Consider the following 13,350-nt stretch of genomic DNA (forward strand, 5'->3'; position numbering starts at 1 on the left):
CATATACACAGACACGTTCACTAACACCCGTACACAGACACATTCACTAACACCGGTACACGCACACATATACACAGACACGTTCACTAACACCCGTACACACACATATACACTAACACCCATGCGCACACACACACACACACACACACACACACACACACACACACACACACACACACACACACACACACACACACACACACACACACACACACACACACACACACACACACACACACACACACACATACAGAGTGATGAATCGCAGGTGTCCCCCTCTCTCCCTGCCTCAGATCGGCAGATTGCACAGCTCTGATTAACGTCCCTGTGACATGTGTAATCTGATTCATTTCTCTGGGACACAACATGTTTAGTTCCTACTGTGAGAATTCAGGGTCGCAGATGCAATCTAAGAAATTCTGGAATCTGTAGTGCAAAGGCCCTTGAGGACTGAGGTAAACTGGCCAGGCTGCAGTGTTTGCAGTCTGACATGCGGGTACAGCTCAATAGTGTCCTCTCCCTAATTTACACTGCACATTGAGTTCAAATGAGGAAAAGAGACGAGGAGAGGACGCCATTTTAACCTATTGAGATACTCCTCTTTGGTATCAGGACCCAGCAAGGTGTGGGAGTGTCCTGGGGGCCTCCAGGCACGCAAGTCAGAGTGGTCTGATATGCTCCGCTGGAACCGAGGAGTTGGTCGTCCTGAAAGGCTATGGGGGGGACGGAGGGAGGAGGGAGGGGTGTACTTGTTCTTGGTTAGTGGTTAACGCAACTGCAGATAAGAGCAACTGCAGCTTAAGGTGATGGACGGGTGAGTGTCTGCCAGAGATATACTGTATGTATACAACAAACCTGACCACTCCCATGTACTGTACCTTTAAATAGGATGGTTGTGCGTGTGTGTGTAATGTGTGTTTGCGTGTAACGTGTGTGTGTGTCAGCGTGCAGGTGCATGTGAAAGCATGTGTACGCGTGTGTATTTGAGTTAATGAAAAACTGTCTACATATGTTATCATCTATGCTTTGCACAATTAAACATTATCATAGATGCTTTACACAAGGTTTCACAAGAGCAGGCGAAGCTCACCAAAACACTCAAACACAGTATATCATAGCCCAGGTAGCTATTATAGCAGAGTTGAGAGACTGCTCCTCTCAAGGCTTTCTAGACAATATTTGGCTATGGTCTGTTTGACATGGCTCAGGTGGAGACATTTCCTTGTGTAATGTTGGTATCCTGAGATGGTGTGTTCCAAATGGGTGTGTGTGACAGAGTAAATAGCTGTGATACCTGCCTGTCCTCCCTTTAATCATATATCTTATGCTGGAGTCAACTAAATGGGACAGCAATGATTCATTACACAGTCTGTTTACAAAATACACTACCATGTATGCACCCCTCACACATACTTCTCATTCTGAACAATGGAAGCATTTCTTTGTGAGGGGAGTAGTAGTAGTAGTAGTAGTAGCAGTAGCAGTAGTAGTAGCAGTAGCAGTAGTAGTAGCAGTAGCAGTAGCAGTAGCAGTAGCAGTAGTAGCAGCAGCAGTAGTAGTAGTATGAATCAATCAAATGTATTTATAAAGCCCTTTTATATCAGCCAATGTCACAAAGTGCTATACAGAAACCCAGTCTAAAATCCCAAACAGCAAGCAATGCAGGTGTAGAAGCACCGGTGGCTAGGAAAAACTCCCATGAAAGGCAGGAACCTAGGAAGAAACCTAGAGAGGAACCAGGCTCTGAGGGGTGGCCAGTCCTCTTCTGGCTGTGCCAGGTGGAGATTATGACAGTACATGGCCAAGATGTTCAAATGTTCATAGATGATCAGCAGGGTCAAATAATAATAATCACAGTGGTTGTAGAGGGTGCAACAGGTCAGCACCTCAGGAGTAAATGTCAGTTGGCTTTTCATAGCCGAGCATTCAGAGTTAAAGACAGCAGGTGCGGTAGAGAGAGAGTCGAAAACAGCAGGTCCGGGATAAGGTAGCACGTCCGGTGAACAGGTCAGGGTTCCATAGCCTCAGGCAGAACAGTTGAAACTGGAGCAGCAGCACGACCAGGTGGACTAGGGACAGCAGGCCAGGTAGTCCTGAGGCATGGTCCCAGGGCTCAGGTCCTCCGGGAGGAGAGAGAGAGAGAGAGAGAATTAGAAGGAGCATACTTAAATTCACAAAGGACACAGGATAAGACAGGAGAAATGCTCCAGATATAACAGACTGACCCTAGTCTCCCGACACATAAACTATTGCAGCATAAATACTGGAGGCTGAGACAGGAGGGGCCGGGAGACACTGTGGCCCCGTACGACGATACCCAGGGACAGGGCCAACCAGGCAGGATACAACCCCACCCACTTTGCCAAAGCACAGCCCCCACACCACAAGAGGGATATCTTCAAACCACCAACTTAATACCCTGAGACAAGGCTGAGTATAGCCCACGAAGATCTCCCCCACGGCACGAACCCGAGGGGGACGCCAACCCTGACAGGAAGATTACGTCAGTGACTCAACCCACTCAAGTGACGCACCCCTCCTAGGGACGGCATGGAAGAGCACCAGTAAGCCAGTGACTCAGCCCCCGTAATAGGGTTAGAGGCAGAGAATCACAGTGGAGAGATGGGAACTGGCCGGCAGTGACAGCAAGGGCAGTTCACCTACACACCTCTGGGACAGACTACACTCAATCATAGGACCTACTGAAGAGATTAGTCTTCAATAAAGACTTAAAGGTCGAGACCGAGTTTGCGTCTCTCACATGGATAGGCAGACTATTCCATAAAAATTGAACTCAATAGGAGAAAGCCCTGCCTCCAGCTGTTTGCTTGGAAATTCTAGGGACAATAAGGAGGCCTGCATCTTGTTACCATAGCGTGAGCGTAGGTATGCACGGCAGGACCAAATCGGAGAGATACAGTTGAAGACGGAGGTTTACATACACCTTAGGCAAATACATTTAAAGTCATTTTTTTCACAATTCCTGACATTTAATCCTAGTAAAAATTCTCTGTCTTAGGTCAGTTAGGATCACCACTTTATTTTAAGAATGTGAAATGTCAGAAAAATAGTAGAGTGAATTATTTATTTCAGCTTTTATTTCTTTCATCAAATCAAATTTCAAAATCATATCAAATCAAATCAAATTTATTTATAAAGCCCTTCTTACATCAGCTGATATCTCAAAGTGCTGTACAGAACCCCAGCCTAAAAGCCCAAACAGCAAGCAATGCAGGTGTAGAAGCACGGTGGCTAGGAATACTCCCTAGAAAGGCCAGAACCTAGGAAGAAACCTAGAGAGGAACCAGAGGAACCATCACATTCCCAGTGGGTCAGAAGTTTACATACACTCAATTGGTATATGGTAGCATTGCCTTTAAATTGTTTAACTTTGGTCAAACGTTTCGGGTAGCCTTCCACAAGCTTCCCACAATAAGTTAGGTGAATTTTGGCCCATTCCTCCTGACAGAGCTGGTGTAACTCAGTCAGGTTTGTAGGCCTCCTTACTCGCACATGCTTTTTCAGTTCTGCCCACAAATGTTCTATGTGATTGAGGTCATGGCTTTGTGTTGGCCACTCCAATACCTTGACTTTGTTGTCCTTAAACCATTTTGCCACAACTTTGGAAGAATGCTTGGGGTCATTGTCCATTTGTAAGACCCATTTGCGACCAAGATTTAACTTCCTGACTGATGTCTTGAGATGTGGATATATTGAAGCAACATAATTTTTCTGCCTCATGATGCCATCTATTTTGTGAAGTGCACCAGTCCCTCCTGCAGCAAAGCACCCCCACAACACTGCCACCCCCATGCTTCATGGTTGGGATGGTGTTCTTCGGCTTGCAATACTCCCCTTTTTCCTCCAAACATAACAAAGGTCATAACAAAGGCCTACACTGATATCATAAGGTGAATGCACCAATTTGTAAGTCGCTCTGGATAAGAGCGTCTGCTAAATGACTTAAATGTAAATGTAAATTATGGCCAAACAGTTCTATTTTTGTTTCATCAGACCAGAGGATAATTCTCCAAAAAGTAAGATCCTTGTCACCATGTGGAGTTGCAAACCGTAGTCTGGCTTTTTTATGGCGGTTTTGGACCAGTGGCTTCTTCCTTGCTGAGCAGCCTTTCAGGTTATGTCGATATAGGACTTGTTTGACTGTGGATATAGATACTTTTGTACACGTTACCTCCAGCATCTTCACAACATCCTGTGCTGATGTTCTGGGATTGATTTGCACTTTTCACCCCAAAGTACGTTCATCTCTAGGAGACAGAGTGCGTCTCCTTCCTGAGCGGTATAACAGCTGCGTGGTCCCATGGTGTTTATAGTTGCGTACTATTGTTTGTACAGATGAACGTGGTACTTTCAGGCGTTTGGAAATTGCACCCAAGGATGAACCAGACTTGTGAAAGTCTACAAAAATTTATCTGAGGTCTTGGCTGATTTCTTTTAATTTTCCCATGATGTCAAGCAAAGAGGCACTGAGTTTGAAGGTAGGCCTTGAAATACATCCTCAGGTACACCTCCAATTGACTCAAATTATGTAAATTAGCCTACCAGAAGCTCCTAAAGCCATGACATCATTTTCTGGAATTTTCCAAGCTGTTTAAAGGCACAGTCAACTAAGTGTATGTAAACTTCTGACGCACTGGAATTGTGATACAGTGAATTATAACAATTGTTGGAAATATTACTTGTGTCATGCACAAAGTAGATGTCCTAAACAACCTGCCAAAACTATAGTTTGTTAACAAGAAATTTGTGGAGTGGTTGAAAAACGAGTTTTAATGTCTCCAACCTAAGTGTACGTAAACTTCCGACTTCAACTGTAGGTAGGAGCAAGCCCAGGTAATGCTTTGTTGGTTTGCAGTAAAACCTTGAAATCAGTCCTAGCCTTAACAGGAAGCCAGTGTAGAGAGGCTAGCACTGGAGTAATATTATACATTTTTGGGGTTCTAGTGAAGATTCCTGCAGCCGTGTTTAGCACTAACTGAAGTTTATTTAGCGCTTTATCTGGGTACCCGGAAAGTAGAGCATTGCAGTAGTCTAATCTAGAAGTGACAAAAGCATGGATTAACTTTTCTGCATAATTTTTGGACAGAAAGTTTCAGATTTTTTTAATGTTGCATAAATGGAAATGATCTTGATATGTTCGTCAAAAAGGAGATCAGGGTCCAGAGTAACGCCGAGGCTCTTCAGTTTTATTTGAGACGACTGTACAACCATCAAGATTAATCGTCAGACTCAACAGAAGATATCTTTGTTTCTTTGGACCTAGAACTAGCATCTCTGTTTTGTTCGAGTTTAAAAGCAAAACATTTGCCGCCATTCACTTCCTTATGTCTGAAACACAGGCTTCCAGGGAGAGCAGTTTTGGGGCTTCAACATGTTTCATCGAAATTTACAGCTGTGTATCGTCCGCATAGCAGCGAATGTAAACTTTATGTTTACCTCACCAATAGTGGCCCTAAAACGGAACATTGAGGAACACCGAAACTTACAGTTGATTTGTCAGAGGACAAACCATCCACAGAGACAAACATATCTTTCTGACAGATAAGATCTAAACCAGGCCAGAACTTGTCCATGAAGACCAGTTTGGGTTTCCAATCTCTCCAAAAGAATGTGGTGATCGAGGATGTCAAAAGCAGCACTAAGGTCTAGGAGCACGAGGACAGATGCAGAGCCTTGGTCTGACGCCATTAAAAGGTCATTTACCACCTTCACGAGTGCAGTCTCAGTGCTATGATGGGGTCTAAAACCAGACTGAAGCATTTTGTATACATTGTTTGTTTTCAGGAAGGCAGTGAGTTGCTGCGCAACAGCTTTTTCTAAAATGTTTGAGAGGAATGGCAGATCCGATAAGGTCGATTAGTTTTTTATATTTTCTGGGTCACGGTTTGGCTTTTTAGAGAGGCTTTATTACTGCCACTTTTAGTGAGTTTGGTACACACCCGGTGGATAGGGAGACGTTTATTATGTTCAACATAGGAGGGCCAAGCACAGGAAGCAGCTCTTTCAGTAGTTTAGTTGGGATAGGGTCCAGTATGCAGCTTGAAGGTGTAGAGACCATGACTATTTTCATCAATGTGTCAAGAGACATAGTAGTGGTAGTAGTGATAGTAGTAGTAGCAGCAGTAGGTTTTTGTAGTAGCACTACACAGCTGATATAAGCTTGATGATTAGTTTATTATTTGAATCAACTGTGTAGTGCTAAGGCAAAAAGTAGAAAACTGATTGAATTTGCAAAAAGTCATCAATGTAAGGGTATTTAGCATTTTTTTAAATCCGACTTTTAACCTAAATCCAATGACATGGTGACATTTTTGGTTGATTTCATGTTGAATTCACATTCGTTGACAACTCAAACAAATGTAAATTAAAAATACTTTGAACTGTCCCTGGTGGGTTGTCATTCCTCAATCAACTAATTTAATGTGGCTCCAGAAATTGAGGCTGCATGACTTAGAGCTGGGGAACTGGAAAGCCATTAACTGGTCTGCTGAGATGGTTGACATTTACGTAACTCCATGTCTGCTCGTTTCAACAGAAAGCTCCACCTGTTTTTCTGACGGCCGCGGCTCTGGTCTGGATTACATCAAGGATGCCGCCAGCTCTCATTCTCTCACACTCTCTTTCTGTTGTTATCCCTCATCTTTCTCTCTCTCTGTTTCTACCTCCTCTCTTTCTCTCTATGACCCCCTTTCTCTCTCTCGATGCCTAGTCACTTTTTCTTCCTCCCTCCCGATCTTCCCCATCCCTCCTTGTCCCCCCTCTCTTGCTCTCCTAGAATCAGAGCGGGGGTGATGACGTCCAGTGATAATAGAGCCTGTGGGGCGAGACCAGACGTTAGAGGCTCAGGAGAGCAGAGCAGGGTGATAATCCCTCAAAGGCATCCCCAGAACTGCTTGTCCCCAACATATCCCCAACACACATATTTCTATTACACGCACATGTGCACACAAATGCTCACGTACAAGTGCATGCACACACACACACACACGTACTGTATATATATCCAAAACCATCTGTGAACTTTATTAGGGCCAATCTACCAAGTGCAGCTGACAGACAACAGTGCACAGATACTTGGTGGGCTAACCTCAGAGGATCGTGGTATGCCACCAGGGTTAAAGTGCTCTCTGTGTACCCACCGGCATGTTAGTTCTACTTATAAATTGGGTGGTTCGAGCCCTGAATGTTGATTGGCTGACAGCCGTGGTACACCAGAACTTATACCACAGGTGTGACAAAAAATTTATTTTTACTGTTGCTAACCAGTTTATAATAGCAATAAGGCACCTCAGGGTTTGTGATATATGGCCAATATACCACGGCTAAGGGCTGTGTCCAGGCACTCCTCGTTGTGTTGTACAGAAGAACAGCCCTTAGCCATATTGGTTATATACCACACCTCCTCGGGCCTTATTACTTAATTATAACATCAGCAGCAGTGGCAGCAACAACAGCATGAGAAATAGAAACAAAAGGCGATCCATTCTGGTTGAAACCATGATACCAAGTACATGAATAGTCCCAACAGGACCTCAACATAGATCACTTTTGGAAGAATCAAACAAGCAACATACACTTCCTTTTCAGACCAGCATTAATCCCATTAAAATGTCCTTCTCATTCTGTTCATTCCTTCCGATTCATTTTGTCATCACAAGTCAGCAATCATAGTTATCCAATGATCCGTCACCTCAGGACACTGGGTGAAAAATGATTGAGAAGCATTTAGAATAACATGCAGCTGGCCACTGTGTAGAAGCCTTTACTGCCTCTACAAAGTGGCTATTGTTATGCTATACTATAGCACCCAAAATGCTCAGTAGATCCACTACAAAATCAGTATAGATGAAGGGTAGGAAATAAAAGTGTTATCCCAAAAATAAATGTGACTGAATTTACTCTGGAGACCACACACATGCTCAGGATGAAGGTTCTGTAAACAGAACATATCACCTAGCCTACCGGACCATCTTCGTATTCAACAACATTATTTGACTAAACAACTGGCAGGCTGCAGCGTTCAAAGACGGGCCTGTTGGCTAGTAGGGCTAACATGTACAGTGCACTAATATAAACACCTCAGCTCTCAGTAGGCTAACTGACACAGAGGTGACATGCTAAGGTCTGGGATGACAGTTAGTAGGCTTAACCCCACTATCCATATGCCTAATAGGCCCAGGAAGCACATGGACTGACTCCACCGTAGTATGTAGACCTAGCAGAAGGCTGAGGATAACGTAGCGAGTCGGAATGGAATACACGTGCAGGGTATATCAAATCTCCAGTAAAAAGGGAATACCCTCATTGGCTCTTTTTGCATAGCTATGTTTTGAAAGTTTATGGAAATGTATAAAACTGTTCTGTTGTCAAGGAAAACCCCACTGGTAATTCTAGACAATAGCACAGAACACTAACGTTCACCCTGATTCCCAGCAATAAGACTACAGAACACTTCGATATGCCTATTTGTGTAACACTAGTTACAAGACTACCATGTATAGAATATTGATGTATAACAGTGCAGTCTTACCAATAGCACCATGCTGACATGTCAGTACTTTATACTATGCGAGGTCTTTGCAAATGACAAGTTACACTGCAGGTTTGAACCATGTGTCAAGAGCAAGGTCTTGAGCCAGTGCACCAGGAGTATGCGGACCAGAGGTACATTAGGCACTGAAGGATAGGCTAGGACTCCTATGGCTACGATAAAGGTGTGTACTTTACAATTCAATGGCATATGGAAAACTGGATAATATTGCCTTCATACATATGTCCATTGTCCAATCAACAAGACCAGACTACCAATGAGAAGATAGACGTGTAAATTTTCAAGCTTTTTAATACAAACTTATTAAATGATCAGTTCCGCTTAACATGTAAGACACTGACTCCAAATACTTTGTTATACCGTTTGTTTTATCAAGTATTGCACAATGTAGGTACAAAATTAATATACGATTACATTTTGTCCATAATATAGCAAAAATCTTTAAACTCTTAACAGAAAATACAACTCTTGTTTTTCAAAAAAGCAAATATTCTTAAATCCCACTACGGAATATTCTGTACACAATCTTTAGAATTGTCAATGTTTTTTAGAGGGATTCATTTCACAATTTCAATTTAAAAAAAGAACATAAAGTCGCTGCAGCCATCACGGATCACTGTAGTAGTAAAAAGATATAAATGCAGTACCATGTCGTAGAAACAATATATACTCTGATATTTTACAAACTCTGTACTAAATTAAATTATACAATTAGAAAAAAGACCAGGAAATCCCACTTATTAATGCCAATCCTTGGAAAATTGGCATGTCCAGTTATGTCTTAAATACTGAAAGAGGCCATGACTTGTATTGTTTTCTTCTTTATCTTTAAAACAGTCACGTAAAAAATAATTTCTGTGCTTGGTTGGCAAAAGAAATAATGATGCATGTCGAAGTTAAGGTAACCAAGCTTGGACATCTTGTACTACAAGCTTCATCGTAAAAAAAAGATAACTCAAGGGGGCAAAGTCCTTTCACCCTCAGGCTCATGCGCTTGGACTTGTACACAAATCTTACAGTTGACAACAAGTCACTTTCAATTTTTCCTGGAAATTCTGTTTCCTATTGTATTTTTTGATGTGCGTTTAGTCTTTTTTCCCCCCATATCACATATCTCTGGTCATTTCTGTGTACTAGTACTGTAGTATCTTTGTGTACTAATTGGCCATCACTGGCTGGAATTGCTGGTTCGAATACTGCATGTTGTTCAAGCTGAAATTCAAGCCGTCCATTAGGGACTTGTCGTTGAGACCTCCGTAGGCCGCAAACACGTCGAAGGCATTGCTGTACTGCAGCGGGCTGAGGCTGAGGGAGCTGTCGCCGGGGAATAGGGCACTCGGGCTCCCCTGGCCCTGGAGGTTGGGGAAAACAAACTCCTTGGCGTTGGGGCTGAGGGCTGAGGCCTGCTGCTGCTGGCCCAGGCCCAAACCGTACAGAGAGTGCATGGAGGTGGAGATGGCTTTCTGCTTCAGCAGCGTGTTCACATTCAGGCCCAGGTTGGTGGGCGAGGTGCGGGACACCTTCTGACCCTGTCCGCCTTGGCCACCGTTGCCGTTCTGGTTGTTGCGGCTGCTGCTCTTCATTTTGGTGGAGCCGAATTTGGTGGCGGCGAAGGTGGCGGTGGTGAAGGTTAAAGGCTGGTTGGAGCGTGGCATGAAGGTGGGGCTGACAGCAGCCGAGTGGCCGAAGGGAGGCGAAGGAGAGCTGGAAGTCGGAGAGGGGCCCACCACAGGCTCACTGATGGGCATGAAGACCTGGGCCTCAGGGTTGAAACTGTTCTTGATCTCCTTGTCCAGCTCCAGCCCACTGGGGCTGCTCTCATTGCTGTCGTCCACGTACAGCACCTTGACGGGCCCCTTCTCCCCGATCTGGTAGGATACCTCGAAGGGGTCGATCCACACACTGAGGTCCTGAGGCAGATTGTGGCGCACATCCTCAATGTCCAGGCCACTCTCTTTGGCTGCCTTCTCTACCACCGGGTCCACCTTCTCCCCTACGTGGATGCACCTGAATCCAGAGCCCTTGTATGGCTTGTCTGGGTACCAGTGGCCCTCATACTTCCCTTTGAGCTGCCTCTCAAGCTCCTCGCCGAAGATGTTGACCCGTCGCCGTGGCAGCTTGTTGTAAAGGTAGGAGATGACGAAGTTGAGGGCTACTTGGATTTCAAGCTGCATAGCTGGCTGCTGAACTGCTCCGGGTGCGAGAAGAGGTGTCGGCAGCTGCGTCCTGTTGAGTTGCTTTACGTATCTGTGGTGGGTGGCGTAGGTGCTTCCCAGGCAGGGTAGGGTGTGATGGTTGGGTCAACACCAGGCAAAAGGAACTAGAGCTTTGTGGAACTGATCTAAAAACTAAAGTGCTAGTCGCAAGAGGCGTTCTTCCACAGGTTGAGCCTTGTTTTTTCCTGAAAAAGAAGATAAATGATTAGCATATTGTTCAGAGAGATATGGAAAACAATAAGACATTAAAAGGCATGAACCATTCCTCCACTAGATACAAGCCATGTAAAGAATTTGCATTACTTTAGTAACATTCGGTATAACTGGACAACATTTTGTAAACAGGCAACACTTCTCAAAGATGTGGGTGGCAATGTCCTCACCTACTTGACTCAGGTTGAGCCTACTACTGCAGACTTTGTAAAGGAATGCAATAAAATGCCCTTTAAACGTTAACCCTTTACTTCCTGAGGGAAACATCTAGAATAGAATTGCAGTTTGAACACTCAAATCAACTAGTATGCTATGACGGATCAAGCGTTCACCTCTTCTCTGTCTTGTTTCAAGTCTCAACGTTTATTTTTCACATGCACAGGAAACAGCAGGTGTAAAACAGTAGTGAAACCCTTACAAGCGCTTTCCCGAACAATGCCTTATTCAGTATCAACGTATATAGCCTGAATCATCTTTAACAATGCAATGTCACGCTATGGAACAGAACGACCTAGTTTATAAATAGCCATGACAAGCAAGGGGATCTACTGAATGTGTCTGCATATCTACAACTCAATATGAACAACCTAAAGATTTCACAATAGACAAACTATTTTCAGAATTTTAGAAATCTCCACAGAAAGAGCTGTGCTGTTTTATCAATACGAAGCTATAGTGAAGCACTAGAACTGATCGTGTTACATAATAAATAGCTAGCCTCCTTACAATGTTGCCAACGTCACAGAGTCGCAGTTACATTCGGAAAGGCATACTGCACTTTTTTTTACAGAACGGTTACATATTAGCAATCAGGCTGGCGATAGAAGAATGTACCCTGTAAATATTGTATCAGATTGGCGGCTCTCAACTCGCACTACTTGGAATGCTGATTAAAATGTAGCAGTGAACGTCGACTAGGCGAGGCAGGGGATATAAAGGTTAGGTGTTGCTATTATCAGAACAGTGTCAACATAAACGGTTTAGCAAAATGTAACAACTAGTCTATTCATTTTGGATATGGCCAAGTACAGAAGAAAATGCTAAATAAGCTGTATCCAATAAACAATCATACTCGGTCATTACGAAATAGACAGTTTTCTGCCCAACAGCGGGTGGTTTTGTTCGTTTGAGGCAGTGTGAGCAGTTACCTTTTTTTTATAATCTCTGCGGACCTATAAATTACCACTTGATATACTGTTAATTCTTTCCGACCTGGAGATTTAATAACGGGGCCAAAAAAAGAGATAACATAATTCCGTGCATAGCCTATTGCCACTCCGCAAGTTTCTTCTTTCAATAATTTGACAGTCAGTCTTGATAGTCAAGCAAATGTAGATGACTATTTAGCTCATATCCCGTCTTTCTCTCTCACACACACACACGTTTCAGTTAGTTAGGCTACCCCTCCCTAACTTTGGGGACTGACGCAGCAAATCAACTTGATTAAAAACCCCTGCGATATAATCTGGGGTAAATAGTTCATCAAGAATACTGTGCTATAGATGATTGATGGATATCCAATCGAACACGCAGAGTAATTGAGCCAAAAGCAATACTTACTTTTTCGTACAAAATAAAGATTCTCAGTAGTTGAAGTACCGTTAGTGCAAATAGAAGTGTAGGATAGATATAAATACTTTCTTCACATATAGTATAATATTAACATAAAAAAGTGTTCCAGTACGTGTAGACGTCGATAGGTTATCGTTATTTATTTTGCTTTAGTTTAGATTTTTAGTTTTTTTGGCGTTTCCCCCTTTCAGCAGGCTTGCAGAATGTTTCCCTTCTACCTGGGAGTTTTACAACTTCGTCCCAGTCGGCTGTCATGCGCCTATATTTATAGCTTTCCTCCGCCATGGGCACGAGGTAGGCGGTGATGCGGTTTCAGAGGTCAAAACAATACGAGCACCAAATCTGGGCCTGCAATTGGTCAAGTTGGGGAATCCAGCCTGCTGGAAATGTACAAACTCGAAAGTGTATTGGTTAGTTATACTGTCAATCCAAGGCATAAAAATGAAGAGACGCCCATAACAAGAACATTTGCGTCACACTTTTCCTATGTCTCTGACAGCAGACAAAAATACATCGATTATGAAGTCAGACATATGATAAATTATGTAATTTGCATATAGTATCTTTTGATTATGTATTTTCAGTGATGCATGGTTGATAGATTATGTGCCTTTGCTTGACATCCAAAGTGATTTAGATCAGCGTATCAGTCATTTCAGCCGAGATATATCTCCCCTATTGCCTCGACAAGGCTATGATATGGAATACTTGCATTCGAATAGGTTAACTGGTATTGCCAAGTGCTTCCGACTCATTTATTTGACATGTTTTAAAATA

At 43.3% G+C, this 13,350-nt stretch overlaps 1 protein-coding gene across 1 annotated transcript; it reads right to left on the minus strand.

Moving 5' to 3' along the window:
• Positions 1–8,848: 8,848 nt before the first annotated feature.
• On the minus strand, positions 8,849–12,923 carry LOC129824440 (protein Tob1-like). Its single transcript, XM_055884114.1, has 2 exons — positions 12,562–12,923; positions 8,849–10,973 (listed from the first exon to the last, which is right to left on the minus strand). The coding sequence occupies exon 2, from the start codon at positions 10,744–10,746 to the stop codon at positions 9,730–9,732; it is 1,017 nt and encodes a 338-aa protein (XP_055740089.1). The 5' UTR covers positions 10,747–10,973; positions 12,562–12,923; the 3' UTR covers positions 8,849–9,729.
• Between the last annotated feature and the right edge of the window lie 427 nt (positions 12,924–13,350).

This window comes from Salvelinus fontinalis, chromosome 2 (assembly GCF_029448725.1).
Source record: "Salvelinus fontinalis isolate EN_2023a chromosome 2, ASM2944872v1, whole genome shotgun sequence".
NCBI lineage: Eukaryota > Metazoa > Chordata > Actinopteri > Salmoniformes > Salmonidae > Salvelinus > Salvelinus fontinalis.

Bases quoted from the DNA above. Each gene is read 5' to 3' on its own strand.
- LOC129824440 (XM_055884114.1), bottom strand. From the start codon at position 10,746: ATGCAGCTTGAAATCCAAGTAGCCCTCAACTTCGTCATCTCCTACCTT.